The 16,766-nt window shown below is 39.0% G+C and overlaps 1 protein-coding gene across 2 annotated transcripts in view; it reads right to left on the bottom strand.

Annotated features, from left to right (window-relative positions):
* Window positions 1-16,463, bottom strand: part of frc (UDP-sugar transporter UST74c fringe connection) — a 91,734-nt gene extending 75,271 nt beyond the window's left edge. The window contains exon 1 of one of the 2 annotated variants that reach the window (XM_089102050.1): window positions 16,204-16,463. In XM_089102050.1, coding sequence (XP_088958176.1) covers window positions 16,204-16,340 — 137 coding nt within the window. In that variant the 5' untranslated portion in view covers window positions 16,341-16,463. The remainder of the gene's footprint in view (window positions 1-16,203) is intronic. The other variant, XM_089102052.1, reaches the window with a different exon arrangement.
* Between the last annotated feature and the right edge of the window lie 303 nt (window positions 16,464-16,766).

Consider the following 16,766-nt stretch of genomic DNA (forward strand, 5'->3'; position numbering starts at 1 on the left):
CCCCTTATAAAACACCATCCTCTAAGCCCCCTACCTCACATCCCTATCAGAAAGAATCACCAAGTCAACAAGCCTCCTTGTCCAATGAGATGAGGTCAACCTGGCCGCCCCTTCCAAGAAGAAACAAACCAGAAACACTACCAGGAATTAATCCCTTAACTGACAAACAGGATGCACAACTAAACATGCAATCCCCAAATATATGCTTATTCATTCTAAACTGTAATGCAGTTCAGGCCATGAATATACATCAACTACAGAAAACAAAAATCATTGCAGAATGGGCAAAAATCTACATCCCTGATCATACGCTCATTCAAGCAACAAAAGATCTTGCTTTACTATTAACAAAGCTGAACATTGATACACGGTCATATGGAAAATAAATCGACAACACAACACATATCAATACTCCAGTGGAATGTAAGATCACTCACAGAAAAGAAGTTAAATGAAGTGATATCTTTTATGAATAATAATTCCATCAATATTGCTTGCCTCCAGGAAACTCATTTAACCCAAAATCAACAAATTAAGTCTCTGGGATATACTATTCTGAGAAAGGATAGATCATCAGAGAGAAAAGGAGGTGGAGCAAATTTAATAGTTAAAAATAATATACAATTCTGTGGCATCAACTTTCCTGATTTTGTAAATGATGTTGATACAATTGGTATCAGTGTTTGGCTGAATAATACAAAAACTTACATAATAAGCTTTTATAACCCTAATGGCCAAACTACAGATGCCATGGATTTCTTCAGTTATATAAATAATTCTAATTTGTTGAAAAATATCATTGTTTGTGGAGACTTTAATGCCCATAGCCTTTTGTGGGGGAATAAGCCAGCAAATAAAGCTGGTAAGTTCATTGAGCGTATGACTTCAAATAATACTGAATTAGCTGTTGCTACCCCTCCAAACCTGAATACATATTTCAACCCCAAAAGTGGCAGTTTCTCTACAATTGACCTACAAATTGTGTCTTTAAATATTTTGAATAAAATTTATATAAATAAAATTGACAGTCCATGTACTGACCACTTTGCCATAGTTTGCTCCCTAAACGAACCTGCTGAAACCCTATCACTTACCTCCAAATATATCAACACTAAAGCAAATTGGCCTACATTCCAAAATAAGCTAAATTATGAGATTACAAGTTTCACCAACAATTCAGGCATTTCAAACGCAACAGTTGATACACAAGCTGAAGTTCTGGCATCTTTACTAATAAATACAGCTAATCATTCTATCCCCAGGACAACACCCAGGAAAACCTTCCCTAAAAATATTCCCAAAGCATGGTGGACAAATGAGTGCCAAAATAAATGGAGAACAAAAACGGTAGCTAGGCGAACATTCTTAAAAAAACCATCACCTACATATTTAAAAAAAATTACAAGCAGAATCTAATCTAAAAGGGACCGTAATAAATACTTAATATAATAAATTTGCAAATAATCTCTCCAGAGAAACACATGAGCCAATTATACATAAAGTCATAAGCCACATCTGTGGGAAAAAGACTTCCCCCAACCCACTCCTGTATGAGCTTATACATAATAATACACATTATGACAATGATAATGAAAAAGCAAAGCTATTTGCCACTCTTTTTGTTAATAAGCTAACATCAAATAATTGTAGCAAAATGTCCCCAATTCCTATGAACCCAAATTACCAACCTGGCCCAGGATCCGAGTATATAACCAGCCCATTTTCAATCCAGGAAATGAATAATGCAATACATCATATTTGGACCAAGACTAGCGGCAGCTATGACAATATACACCCTACATGGATAAAGAATCTCACCCCTTCATACAAACAGGAACTTCTAAATTGTTATAATCATGTTTGGGCTTCATCTATGTTCCCAATATCTGGATATGTTCGTCCCTCCTACCAATCCTAAAGAAAAATAAACCCAAAAATAACCCTGAGTCTTATAGGCCCATATTGATTACTCCTGTGACGGGGAAAATAACGAAGAAAATGATATATTATCGACTCCTCTGGTTTGTTGAAAAAAATAATATGATCCCTCACACTCAAAATGGTTTCAGGAAACACCACTCCTCAACAGATGCTTTCATATTGTTAACAAATGCAATGAAAGAATCATTCTTAAAAAATAATGTCCTAGTTGCAGCTTTCCTAGATTTTGAAGGGGCATATGACAATGTGAACCTCTAAGTCCTTTTAAATAAACTTGCAAACCTTAGACTACCCCCAAAGCTAGTATCTTTTATAAAATCTTTCATAGAATTGCGAAGTTTCATTGTTTGTGTAGGTTCAGCCTCTTCACCCCAAAAGACAATAACCAAAGGCCTTCCTCAGGGAGCAGTCCTCAGCTGCCTCCTCTTTGCCCTATATCTCTGGGACAGGAGCCTCCCCCACACGAATATACAATATGCTGATGATCTGGTACTATGGTCATCTGGCAACATCATTGAGATTGCACAGTCAAAGCTGCAAAAGTCACTCTTTCAATTTGAAAAATTTTATCAACATTCAGATCTCTCCGTCATCCCTACCAATTCAAAATTTGACAAATGACAACGAAAGCAAATCATTGTCAACATAAGATTGACTCTAAATGGAACGGCTATTCTACAAGATGATCGAATCAGTTCTCTAGGGCTCAAGCCTGACCAAAAACTTTATTTCACCCCCCTCATTCAACATTCAAACCTAAATAGCTATAGAAAAACTAGTATACTAAAAAGACTTCTTTCCACACCCTGGGGCTGTAAGGAGAAAACCTTACTCCAGTTTTATAAATCACATATAAGACCCCATATTGACTATGGGTTCATCGTCTATAGTGCATGTGCAAAGACCCAGATGCATAAAATTGAAACAATACAAAACGATATAAACGTCTCAGATTTGGTCTTAGGAAACCCACAAGCACCAAGTTTCTGCTTATGGAGAGTGGATTAACAACAATAAGGGAGAGACTTAGCTTTCTATTGATAAAACATCTTACAAAAATTGAATCAAATAGCTCACACACCCTACATAATTGGTTAAGAAATCCAGCCATGTATAGAGGCATTGCAGATGAGTATGCCAATATTCAGAAGAAGTTCCCTGTACACGCACAGTCTATTGCACCTACTTTCCCCCAATCCCCTCCATGGAATTGGTCAATCCCCAAAATAAATACTGATTTCTCAAACTGAACCAAAAAATTAAACCCCATCGCTTTTGCCCAGAAAAAATTTGCTGAACTTAGTACAATTACTTATAAAAACCACTTCCAAATATATATTGAGTGGTCCAAAATGAATCAGAATGTAGCAAGTGGTGCCTTTCTTTCTGACCTGAAAATTGCAATGAGTGAGAGATTGTATAATAAAGTATCTATAATGTCTGCAGAGTTAAATACCATAATCATGGCATTAGAACACCTTATGGAAAACAAAACCTTGATTGCTAATTCAAATAATATTATAATTTATTCTGACTCTTTATCAAGCATTGAGTTACTGTCTTCAGCTCCTCAGCATAAGCTGGATATTGAGACTTATCATTGTCTTAGTATTATAGTTAATCTTGCTTCAAGTGGCATAAGAACTTATCTTCAGTATATTCCTAGCCACTCTGGTATAAGTGGTAATCATCAGGTTGATGAAATAGCAAAAAATGCTATAAATATTGACCAGCCAAGTGGGAAACAAATTCCCATTAGAGATATTTACTGATGGAGACTATCAGATATTATGTTTAATAAGAAAAATCCTACTCTTTCTCCCTTTCCCAATAAGTATTTTTCTAAAATTTATCATAGAATTCGTTCTGGAACAAATGGACTAAATTTTCTTCCATTCTCGTATCAGTTTCCTAATTCAAGTGGTTCAGTTCCCCGGTCCCCTCTTTGAAGGTATTGCATTATGAATAATGAAACAATTGACCACTACCTATTTGAATGTAATATGCTGACGTCTGCACAGTAAAGCTTGCATTATAAACTGTTAAAGTGCTTCAAACACCACAAAATCTCACTATCAGCCAAGAGCCTAGCCGATTATTCATGCACACAGAGCACAGAAATCGATATCTATCATCTTATATTTGAACTCATAGAGTCGAAAGTCTACAGAAAGATATCTGAGAATATCGAATAAATAAGAGACAACCAAGCCAGTAGCTCTGTAGCCCACAGAGTGAAGCAAAAGGAAAAGGGCTAAATAGTATCAACTGAAAAGCCCGCCTGCTGTGAAATAGAAGAAGAAAGTAAAACTAAGCTTAGTTTTACTACTGATGACGGTCACTGTATATGTGGCGAAATATCTGGTATTTTTGTGAATTGCTATACACTGTCTATTAAAAAGGATTTTATCCCTATTTTGAACTTTTATTTTATGTGCATACAAAATTTCAAAATGTGAGAAAAATATAAATATTTACTTTGAATTCCCTTTATCCTAATTGCAGCAGACATTTCCTGCAGCATGCTGATACAGAGATAAATGCCCCACAAGGAGCACTGGCACTACATAAAATGCAACTAATTTCAGTCATAATCATTAGTATATTTGTCTCAATTCTTTTTTTTTATAGCTGGTTAAAATAAATATATAGAATAGCAAAATAACAAAAAGTGACCATGGTATTATAAACAGTTCTACATGGTACTATAAGCAATTCTATATTTATGGGCTAGTATATGGATCAAAAACATAAAGAATAGGACACTATCAGCTCTTGTTAAGCATTTCAATTACAAATAAGAGAATTTGGAGCATTATTGGAGTTTCAATCAAACATTGGAAGTAAAAATTAAAATAATCAAATGATTCATGGAGCAGACCCCCCCTCCTAATCCCTACTAGCTTCCATGATCAAACTACAACCCATTTTACATATCTAGTTATAGTACAAATATTATTATAAAAAGCACCAAGTCTTATTTTCTTTTTCATTCAAAAAATTAGATTCATTGTGTGGCATTCTACCAGATTATTAGTTAATTTAAACTCAGGCATCTAGAACAAAAAGCATAATAAGCAACTGCTAGAATGAGAATAAAAGCATAATAGGCAACTGCAAGCATATACAAGCACTAGAAGCATAAGCACAGCAATCATGCATGATGTTAAATCCTCCTTCTTCTATAATAGAAGATTAAGGTCTCTTACAGCCAGTGGAGGATAAACTGTTGGTACTGTTACTAACATCTGTAGCATTCCCCTTAATTCCCCCTTAATTCTTGTGCTTAATTCCCTGTATGTGCCTATACCATGCTTGCGCTTACTTAATGCTTGTGCTGTGCTTAGATGTTGCTTTTCTTTGTAGGTAGACTGGGTCAATAAACCTTTATACTAGAAAAGTATTGCATGGTGTCAGAAGTAGGATCTCATGGATGTACTACAGCCATCAATCAACTGGGAAGCCAGCTTCCTAGCAGAAGAATGGAACCGTTTCCAAGAGCATGGCCAACTGATGTTTGCAGGCCCACTGGCAGGCAAAACAGAGAAAGCTCTCTGTGCTTACCTACTTATCTGGGCTGGAGTGAAAGGACGAGAAATATTCAACACCTTCACTGTTGCAGACGAGGAACAGAACAAAATTGAACGGTACCTTGAGAAATTTAAGGTGTATGCATCACCACAGAAGAACACAGTTTTTGCACGGTATCTGTTCCAAAAACGAGACCAAAACGAGGCAGAAAGTGTAGAGAAATATATTACAGAGCTCAAGACATTAGTGAAACCATGGTCTTACTTGGACCCAAACGAAATGGTCCATGATCGCATAGTGTGCGGAATACTAAACCAAAACGTACGTGAGAAGCTCCTGGCTGAAGGTGATGCACTTACACTTGAAACAGCAACCATTATATCCAGAACTCAAGAAGTGACCCAGGCACAGCTTAAGACATTCCATGGAACTAAGTCTATTCCCATAAAGCAAGAGATCGATGCCATCTCACGCTACCCAAACCAGAACAGCAGCAGGAAAAAACAGGAAGCAAGTGGATCAAAGAGCAAACCATGCTACTTCTGTGGTGGAACATACCCCCCCTCCCATGTCTGCCCAGCAAAGGGCAAGTCATGCTCCATCTGCAAAAAGCTCAACCATTTTGCATGAGTTTGTCAAAGTAAGACAGTAAACGTAGTGGAAGAAGACACTGCTGAAGCGGACTCTGGTGATGAAACTGTATTCCTGTACTCCATTGAACAAAGACAAAGCAGTGATACCTTTGATCATCAACAATCAGTTCCCTGTCCAGTTCAAAATCGACACAGGGGCCCAGGTCAATATATTTCCAAGGAAGTACTTTGACTTCATCACCCCAAAGCCTACCATGAAACCCACAAGCCAGCGCCTCACCAGCTACTGTGGAGCAAGGATCCCTGTAACTGGAGTTTGCGAATTATAATGCAGCTACAAAGATAACCTCAGCAGCAGGCAACAGTTCTTTGTAGTAGAAACTTCAGCTGCCCCCATCATAGGCTACCATTCAAGCCTTGATTTGGACCTGATTAAGCTCGTACTGAACGTAAACTCAACATTATCAAGAGTACCATTCCTGAAGTAAAAGCACAAAGAAGTGTTTAAAGGAATCAGGAAACTCGAAGGAGAATGCAACATATACCTGAAAGACAATACCACCCCAACTGTCTATGCAGGATAAACTCAAGCAAGAACTCAGCCGCCTAGAAGACCTAGGGATTATCGAGAAGGTCATTACCCCAACAGAGTGGGTCAATTCGATGGTTATGGTTGAGAAGAAGGACAGGTCCATAAGACTGTGCATAGACCCCGTGGACCTAAACAAGTCCATCAAACGGCCCCACTATCCCATTCCCACTCTAGATGAGGTCACCTCCAAGCTATACGGAGCAAAAATATTCACAAAACTTGACGCCCGTTCAGGTTACTGGTCAATTCCACTCTCCGAAGATTCGTCTTAACTCATGACATTCAGCACAATATATGGAAGATATTGTTTCAAGAAAATACCCTTCGGAATCATGTCAGTGCAAGATGAGTTTCAGATGAGGATGGAAGATACCTTTGAAGGCCTAGAGGGTTTCTTCATCATCATTGATGACATGATCGTTTACGGTGCCACGCAAGAAGAGCACAATGAACGCCTAGCAGCGATACTCAAACGTGTCCTAGCTAAGAGTATCCGTTTCAACGAAGATAAGTGCGAGTTTTCAGCCTCCAGTGTCAGCTACTTTGGACACATAATCAGCTCCACAGGGATACAGCCAGATCCCGAAAAGATTCGCACCATTAACCACATTCCAAACCCATCATGCCGAGAAGAACTGCTAACCCTCCTTGGGATGATCAACAATCACGCCAAATACATACCAAGCCTATCCACAAAAAACAAACCACTCCGTGACCTGACCAAAGTGAACCCATTCACCTGGTCAGAGGAACACACCCAAACACTCGAGGACCTGAAACGCTCTATAGTCTTGAACACCCCATTCTTGAACCATCACAGCAAGAACGTCAAACTCATTGTCAACCCCTCCAGCCACGGGCTCGGCGCCCACCTTGTTTCAGAAGGGTAGGTCACAGCGTATGCATCGAGATCACTCAGAAAGACAGAGCAGAAGTATTCGCAACTCGAAAAAGAGTTATACATCATTGTGTATGGCTGTAAACACTTCCACCATTATCTGTACGGTCGCCACGTTGACATCACAACTGACCACCGCCCCCTCGAAACCCTTGTAGCAAATCCTATTCACAAAGCCCCACCACGAGTGCAACAATTAATGCTTCAGCTCCAGCCTTACGATTTGAGTCTGAGGTTCCAACCAGGATCCGAAATCCCAGTCGCTGACGCTCTGTCACGCCTCCATCTTAGCAATACAGATCCAAAACTGGAAGAAGATCTGGATATCTATGTACACCACATAGTATGGAACCTTCCAGCCAGTGACCAGAAGCTTGAGCAGATACAGACGGAAACAATGCAGAATGAAACCTTGAGCACCATAGTCAAAACAATTCAAGAGGGCTGGCTGAGTACTAGAAAAGAGTGCCCAACCAACATCCTAACCTACTGGAATGTCCAACACGAGCTGTCTTTCAAAAAAGGCATTCTTCTCAAGGGAGACAGATTGATCATTCCCAAGAACCTGCAGCTTGCCACACCCCAGCAGCTACTTGCAGCCCACCTTGGAACCAAGAAAACCAAACAGCAAGCAAGGATGTTAGTGTACTTGCCAGGCCTCAGCGCAGACATCAAACAGTACATAGCAAAATGCCAAACATGCTCCAAGCACACACTGAACAACTTGAAGGAGCCGATGATCAACCACAGCATAGAAACGCTCCCTTGGCAAAAGATTGCTACAGATCTGTTCGAATTGAATGGCTCCAGTTTCCTAGCAACTGTTGTTTATCACAGCTGTTTCTTCAAAGTCAAAAGACTTACAACGACATCATCCAACGCAGTCATGACGCAACTTAAGGCCCACTTTGCCCGGCATGCAATACCATCACAGCTAATGTCTGACAATGGCCCTCAGTTCACTTCCAGGGAATTCTTCAATTTTGCCAAAGCCTGGGGTATTTCACTGAGCACATCTAGCCCCGGGTATCCCAAATCCAATGGACTCGCTGAGAAAGCTGTGCAGATTATAAAAAACATCATGACCAAGGCAATGGAAAACAGAGAAGACCCCTTTCTGGGTCAATTAGAATACTGGAATACACCAATCGATGGGTTTGCATCTCGATGCAATCTTGTTTGCAATCGATGGGTCTTCCAACTAAGATCCATCCTACCATGCACCACACATCACCTAAAGAAGAAGGTCATCCAAACCAAACAGTTCACTCAGCAAAGAACTGAAATGCAGAAACATCAGAAAATTTATCACGACAAATCAGCCAAGGCTTTAAATCAGCTCAACCCCAGCAATGCAATCCACATTCAGAAAATGTCCAGCAGACTGTGGAAACAGGCCATTATAGCTTCTCATGCAAAACAGCCACAATCATACTGGGTGCAGACAAACAAAGGTACAATTCTGCAGAGGAACTGCAAGCACCTATCAGCCCACCCACATCAAAGTCCAAAAGAAACAAGTTTGGTTTGCAAAGGACTTGACAATGCCATAGTGCCAGGCGCAACTGCCAAGCCACCACCCTCGCTGTTACAGGCCGACCAGTCCATGTCCCTGTTGCCAATCCAAGATTGGAATCAAATCCAAAGCCCCTGCCAGAGCGCTACCGCAGTGCTGCCCCTAGAATCAAGCGCGACACCAACAACAGCATGCACAAGATATGGCCGACTTGTAAGAGAACCCCTGAAACTGAACCTGTAAAGAGTGATTTTAAAAGTAGACCAGCAAATAGAGACAGTATGAGAGGAAGAAGAAGTGAACTAGTTAGTGAATATGTAAGAGCGCTACCGCAGCGCCACCCCTAGAATCAAGCACAACACCAACAACAGCATGCACAAGATATGGCCGAATTGTAAGAAAACCCCTGAAACTGAACCTGTAAAGAGTGATTTTAAAATAAGACCTGTAAATAGAGACAGTATGAGAGGAAGAAGAAGTGAACTAGTTAGTGAATATGTAAGAAGCAAGCCTAGCGCCTTCTTACACATACCTTTCTGAAGGTACTTATTACAGTGTGTGATTTCAAAAGTAGACCTGTAAATAGAGACAGTATGAGAGGAAGAAGAAGTGAACTAGTTAGTAAATATGTAAGAAGCAAGCCTAATGCCTTCTTACACATACCTTTCCAAAGGTACTTATTACAGAGTGCAAGCCCGCTAACAGTGGATGAGCGGGAGCAAGTCTGGAGTGTTGGTGTAAGAGGAAATGCAGGCAGCTTAAATGACAAAAGAAGGAAGATGTAGCATTCTGCTTAATTCCCCAAAGTTCATGCATTTCAAACACAACAGTTGACACACATGCTGAAGCCTTGACATCTTTACTAATAAATACAGCTAATCATGCTATCCCCAAGACAACACCTAAGAAAACATTCCCTAAACAAATTCCTAAAGCATGGTGAACAAATGAGTGCCTAAATAAATGGAGGATAAAAAGGCAGCTAGGACAGAATTCATAAAAAAACCATCACCTACTACATATTTAAAAAAATTACAAGCAGAATCTAATCTAAAAAGGACTATAATAGATGCTAAATATAAATACTTGAATAATTTTGCAAATAATCTCTCCAGAGAAACGCATGAGCCAATTATACATAAAGTCATAAGCCAAATCTGTGGGAAAAAGACTTCCCCCAACCCACTCCTGTATGAGCTTTTACATAATAATACCCATTATGACAATGATAATGGAAAAGCTAACCTATTTGCAACTCTTTTTGTTAATAAGCTAACATTAAATAATCAAAGCAAACTGTCCACAATTCCCATGAACCCAAGTTACCAACCACGCCCAGGATCCGAGTACATAACCAATCCATTTTCAATCCAGGAATTGAATAATACAATACATCATATTAGGACCAAGACTAGCAGCAGCTATGACAATATACACCCTACATTGATAAAGAATCTCACACCTTCATACAAACAGGAACTTCTAAATTGTTATAATTACACTTGGGGATCTTCTATGTTCCCCAATATATGAAAATGTTTGTCCCTCCTACCAATCCTAAAGAAAAATAACCCTGAGTCTTATAGGCCCATAATGATTACTCCTGTGATGGGGAAAATAATGGAGAAAATGATATATTATCAACTCCTCTTGTTTGTTGAAAACAATAATATAATCCCTCACACTCATACTGGCTTCAGGAAACACCACTCCTCAACAGATGCTTTCATTTTGCTAACAAATGCAATATATGAATTTTTCTCAAAAAACAGAATTCTAGTGGCAGCTTTCCTAGATTTTGAAGGGGCATATGACAATGGGAACTACCAAATCCTTTTAAATAAACTTGCAAACCTTGGTGAACCCCCTAAGCAAGTATCTTTTATTAAATCCTTCATTGAAGTGCGAAGTTTCATTGTTTGTGTTGGTTCAGCCTCTTCGCCCCAAAAGACAATATCCAAAGGCCTACCTCAGGGAGCAGTCCTCAGTTGCCTCCTATTTGCCCTATATCTCTGGGACATGAACCTACCCCACACAAATCTACAATATGCTGATGATCTGGTGCTATAGTCATCTGGCAACACCTTTCAGATAGCACAGTCAAATCTGCAAAAGTCACTTTTCCAGTTTGAAAACTTCTCTCAACATTCAGATTTACCCATTGCACCCACCAAGTCAAAAATAATCCAATTTCACCGGAAGCAAAACCATGTTAATGCAAAACTAACTCTAAATAAAAAAAACTATTCCAGAAGATAATAATATTAATTACCTAGGTCTCATGCTTGACCAAAAACTTAATTTCCACCTCCACATTTCAAAGACAATAAAAAAATGCTATAGAAAAGCAAATATACTAAAAAGACTTCTTTCCACACCCTGGGATTGTAAGGAGAAAAACTTACTCCAGTTTTATAAATCACATATAAGACCCCATATTGACTATGGGCTCATCTTATATGGTGTATGTACAATGACCCCGATGCAAAAAATTGAAACAACACAAAATGATATAATATGTCTCATATTTGGCCTTAGGAAACCCACAAGCATCAAGTTTCTGCTTATGGAGAGTGGATTAACAACAATAAGGGAGAGACGTAGCTTTCTCTTGATAAAACATCTTACAAAAATTGAATCAAATAGCTCACACACATTACATAATTGGTTAAGAAATCCAGCCATGTATAGAGGTATTGCAGATGAGTATGCCAATATTCAAAAGAAGTTCCCTGTACCATCAAAGTCTATTGCACCTACTTTCCCCCAATCCCCTCCATGGAATTGGTCATTTCCCATAATAAATACTGATTTTTCAAAATGGAATAAAGATTTAACCCCCATTGCTTTTGTCCAGAAAAAATTTGCAGAACTTAATACAATTACCTATAAAAATCACTTCCAAATATTTATTGATGGGTCAAAAATGAATGAGAAGGTTGCAAGTGGTGTTTTCCTTCCTCACCTGAAAATTGCAATGGGCGAGAGATTATTTAATAATTTATCTATAATGTCTGCTGAGTTAAATGCCATAATCATGGCATTAGAACACCTCAAGCAAAACCAACCTTTGATTGAAAATTCGAATAATATTATCATCTATTCCGACTCTTTATCAAGCCTTGAGTTGCTGGCCTCAGCTCCTCAATATAAGTTGGACATTGACACTTATCATTGTCTCAGTATTATTGATAATCTTGCTTCAAGTGGCATAAAAACTTACTTTCAGTACATTCCTATCAGATATTAGGCTATCAGATGGAGGCTATCAGATATTAATTTTAATAAGATTAATCCTTTCCCCCTTTCCCAATAAGTATCTTTCTAAAATTTATCATAGAATTCGTTCTGGAACAAATGGACTAAATTTCCTTGCATTCTCATATAAGTTTTCTAATTCAAGCGGTTCAATTCCCCTGTCCCCTCTTTGCAGGCATTGTAATATGCATATTGAAACAATTGACCATTGCCTATTTGAATGTAATATGCTTACGTCTGCACAACATACCTTGCTTTGTAAACTGTTAAAATACTTCAAACACCACAAAATCCCACTATCAGCCAAGAGCCTAGCCAACTATACCTGCACACAGAGCATAGAAATTGACATCTATCATCTTATATTTGAACTCCTAGAGTCGAAAGATCTGCTGAAAGATATCTGAATATATCTAATAAATATGAGGCAATCAAGCCAGTAGCTCTGTAGCCCACAGAGTGAAGCAAAAGGAAAAGGGCTAAATAGTTTTACTGAAAAGCCGCCTGCTGTTAAATAGAAGAAGAAGAAGAGCGCTACCAAAGCGCCACCCCTAGAATCAAGCACAACACCAACAACAGCATGCACAAGATATGGCCGAATTGTAAGAAAACCCCTGAAACTGAACCTGTAAAGAGTGATTTTAAAATAAGACCTGTAAATAGAGACAGTATGAGAGGAAGAAGAAGTGAACTAGTTAGTGAATATGTAAGAAGCAAGCCTAGCGCCTTCTTACACATACCTTTCTGAAGGTACTTATTACAGTGTGTGATTTCAAAAGTAGACCTGTGAATAGAGACAGTATGAGAGGAAGAAGAAGTGAACTAGTTAGTAAATATGTAAGAAGCAAGCCTAATGCCTTCTTACACATACCTTTCCAAAGGTACTTATTACAGAGTGCAAGCCCGCTAACAGTGGATGAGCGGGAGTGAGTGTGGAGTGTTGGTGTAAGAGGAAATGCAGGCAGCTTAAATGACAAAAGAAGGAAGATGTAGCATTCTGCTTAATTCCCACTTAATGCTTGTGCTTAATTCCCTGTTTTTGCCTATACCCTGCTTGTGCTTACTTAATGCTTGTGCTGTGCTTAGATGTTGCTTTTATTTGTAGGTAGCCTGGGTCAATAAACCTTTGTACTAGAAAAGTATTACAACATCCATGAGAGAAGGCGCTAGGCTTGCTTCTCCTGGACCTCTACAACATAGACAAGAACACTAAGGGCTATGCACGTGGTAAAGCTAGCAAACATGTCCTGGAGAAGGCACTTGGCTCACTCCTCACCAGGCAATATGTACACTATATACATACTTCCACTTCTCTTCTTTTGAGAGTTGGGTAATGTCACAAGTTTAGTCTGGTTGATGACTTAATTTGCCTTCCATATCTGGTTTTGGTCACTACTACTCTGCTGGTACACTATCTTTGATTGTGTTCAGGCTATTGGTGGTATGGGGCAGGGTTATTCTGTTGGGTGAGTTGATGTTGGATGATGCAGTAGGCAGTGTCTCATCTGTACAAGTTAAGTCAGATATTGGATTGCTCACTGGTGGAGTGGCAATATCCTGCCCACTGCACTATCTTTTTTGTACAGGGGGCGCTGGCAAGGTATTTGATATGTGCTTCCATATAGGATTCCTTTTTAGGATGGTTCTGGTTGCAATATGGAATGATCTGGGGCAAGCTGCTGGTGTTATGGTGTTGGCAGTGCTCCACTGACTATCTGTTTGTTTCTGGTAAGCCACAGTGTCACCTGAATGGAGTGTGGGCTGAGACTTGGCATGTTTATCATGCTGCAATTTCTGTCTTGATTGTGCCTCTTTCCTCTTCAAAAGGCATTTGTTGGTAGGAACAACCTGTTTCTGCAGGTGTTTTTCTGTGCGGGGTAAGGTGGAGCATAATTGGCAGCTCATCAGTAGCTGTGCCAGAGCAGCATAACTGTCTACAGGTGTATTGCTATATTCTAGGAGACCCAGGTATGGGTCATCTCCACCTTCAGTTGCCTTGGTGAAGATATTCTTGCATGTGTTAACAGCCTTTTCTACCAACCCATTGGACTGAGGGTAGATAGGGCTGGATGCCTTGTGTTTTATACCCCAGTCCTGTACAAATTGTTTAAACTCTGAGGATGTGTATTGAGTTCCATTGTCTGACATGATAGTATGAGGAATGCCATGTTGGGCAAAATGTGTCTTGAGTTTGCTGATGACTTCCTTGGATGTTAAGTTCCTCAGCCTGTCAACTTAAAAAAAACGGCTATGGTAGTTGACTGTTATGAAATATTTTGCTTCATTCCAATCAAAATGTCTAAGGCTACCTGCTGCCATGGAATCTGTGAGTTTATAAGAGGCTCTTGCTGATTGTTGTGGCTATGTTTCTGGCAGGCTGGATAGTTTGTGATTAGTGCTTCAATGTCACTGTTCATCTTTGGCTAGTAAACAAGCATCCTGGCATGTTGTTTCATTTTTTCCAAGATATTGCCATCTTGCAATTATGTCATCTTTTCTTGACAGAAGCATTCCATCTTTGCCTCTCACTCCAGTTGAGTATGACTGCCCTGGATTATGCTGATGATGTTGCTCTTCTTGACAGAGCCTGGAAAATGCTTGTGAAAGTCTCCAAAGTTGCTGCCCCAGTGGGGCTCAAGATTAATATTGACAAGACTAAAGATATGTCTAATGCCCCAGATATGAACTCTACCCTATAACCCTTAACCATATGCAGATTGAAGTTGTCAATAAATTCAAGTATCTCAGATCATACATTAACAGCAGATGTAGCAAAGAAATACAATGCTGCATTGCATCAGCTTCTGCTGTCTTTGCATAGCTGTGGAAGCCACTATGGAAAAAGAAGGAAATCCAGCAGAAAACAAAAATTCTTATTTATGATGCCCTTGTCTGATCAGTCTTACTGTACTGCAATGAGACATGGCCCTTAAAAGTCACCAAGGCACATGCCCTCAACACTTTAGAACACAGATGCCTGAGGAGCATATTGGGGTTACAACTCAGCAACTGAATTTCAAATACAATCTCCATCAACAATGTGACCAGAAGTATGACATCACACCTATCATTTGATGTTGGCACCTGTCCTGGTTCAACCATGTTTGCTGAAAACCAGCCAAGACTTTAACAAATCAAAGCATATGCTGCAAGCCAGCACCTGACTAGAGGAACCAACATGGAGGACAAGCCAAAACTTGGTTTAACACAGTCAAATCTGACCTCAAGCCAATTGGCAGTTTCTGGAGACATGATTGCAGATGGGACCCTTCATGGCTTGAAATTATTGCCCCATTAACCCAAGACCATAACCAGTGGAATTCAAAAGTCTGCCAGATCTTGTTGCCAGGGAGAGCTACATAGCTTTTGTCCTGATCCAACTATATGTAAGTAAGTACCAAGGTGTGAGACATGGAGCAGTTTGAGGATGTGGGGTTGCATCTTCAGGGGAATAACAATTCTGTTGCCCAATTCAGGCCAATTCAGGGTTAGGTTAGGTATAGCCTATATAGGGGGGGGGGGGTTGAAATTCATTTCCGATAGAAATAATTATTATATTCGTAATCAGCATAAAAAAAGGCATTGAATGTTGTATTCACTTTATTCCTAACTCAATAATATGATTTCGTAGATATTGACCAAAAGGTAGGTCTATTGACAAAGCTAGTGTGTTCACCTTGTCTCTTGGTCAGCAATGAAATTATCTAAATATTTACGAAATGAACAATATCTTTCCCTTTTTTTCTTATTTTTATTGTATGTAAACTTCATAGGTTAGCCTATGGTAAATTTAGGCCTAGCCTACCAAGAGCAGTCAATGCCCAAAAGTGGTGATTCCTCCTAGGCCTACAAATTAAACAAATGATACACTTACTTATAACTTGTCAACACAGTTTTGTTGACAACAGTAATAAAAAAGGACATCAGACCATAAAATAAAGCAGCCAAAATTTTCTTGCATTCTGGACTACATGTCTTAGGAAATATGACAGTCCTTATAGATCTTTGCATTCTTAGTCCTTTTGCTTCACAAAGCCCTAAGTGTTGCTTAAAAGCGCTTTCACTATAATAGCGTTTTAATATTTTACTTTCCCAGGGTTTGGCTTTGAGTCATGCGTCTCTGGTTTAAATTAAGCTTTGCTACTTCAACGTTGTCAAATGCTACAATTTTTCACAATAAATCTTTTCTAGACAACAAAGGACCTGTTTCGGGTATTTCGAATAATCTTCGGTAAATCTTTTGTCAATTCAAAACCTTGAAGGACAAAGTTCTATAAAAATTTAAAAACATTAAAATAAAAAATGAAACTGGTAAATTTCCTCATTTAAGAAATAGCCGTGCGTGGCCACGTTTGCATTTTAAAGTTTTTTTTTGCATTTTCATTATTTTTTTCAAGTTTAAAATATTTTGATAAATCTTTGTTAATACTTGAATGT

This window comes from Artemia sp. Qi Xiang Cuo, chromosome 16 (genome assembly GCF_049724085.1).
Source record: "Artemia sp. Qi Xiang Cuo chromosome 16, ASM4972408v1, whole genome shotgun sequence".
In the NCBI taxonomy this organism is placed as follows: Eukaryota; Metazoa; Arthropoda; class Branchiopoda; order Anostraca; family Artemiidae; genus Artemia; species Artemia sp. Qi Xiang Cuo.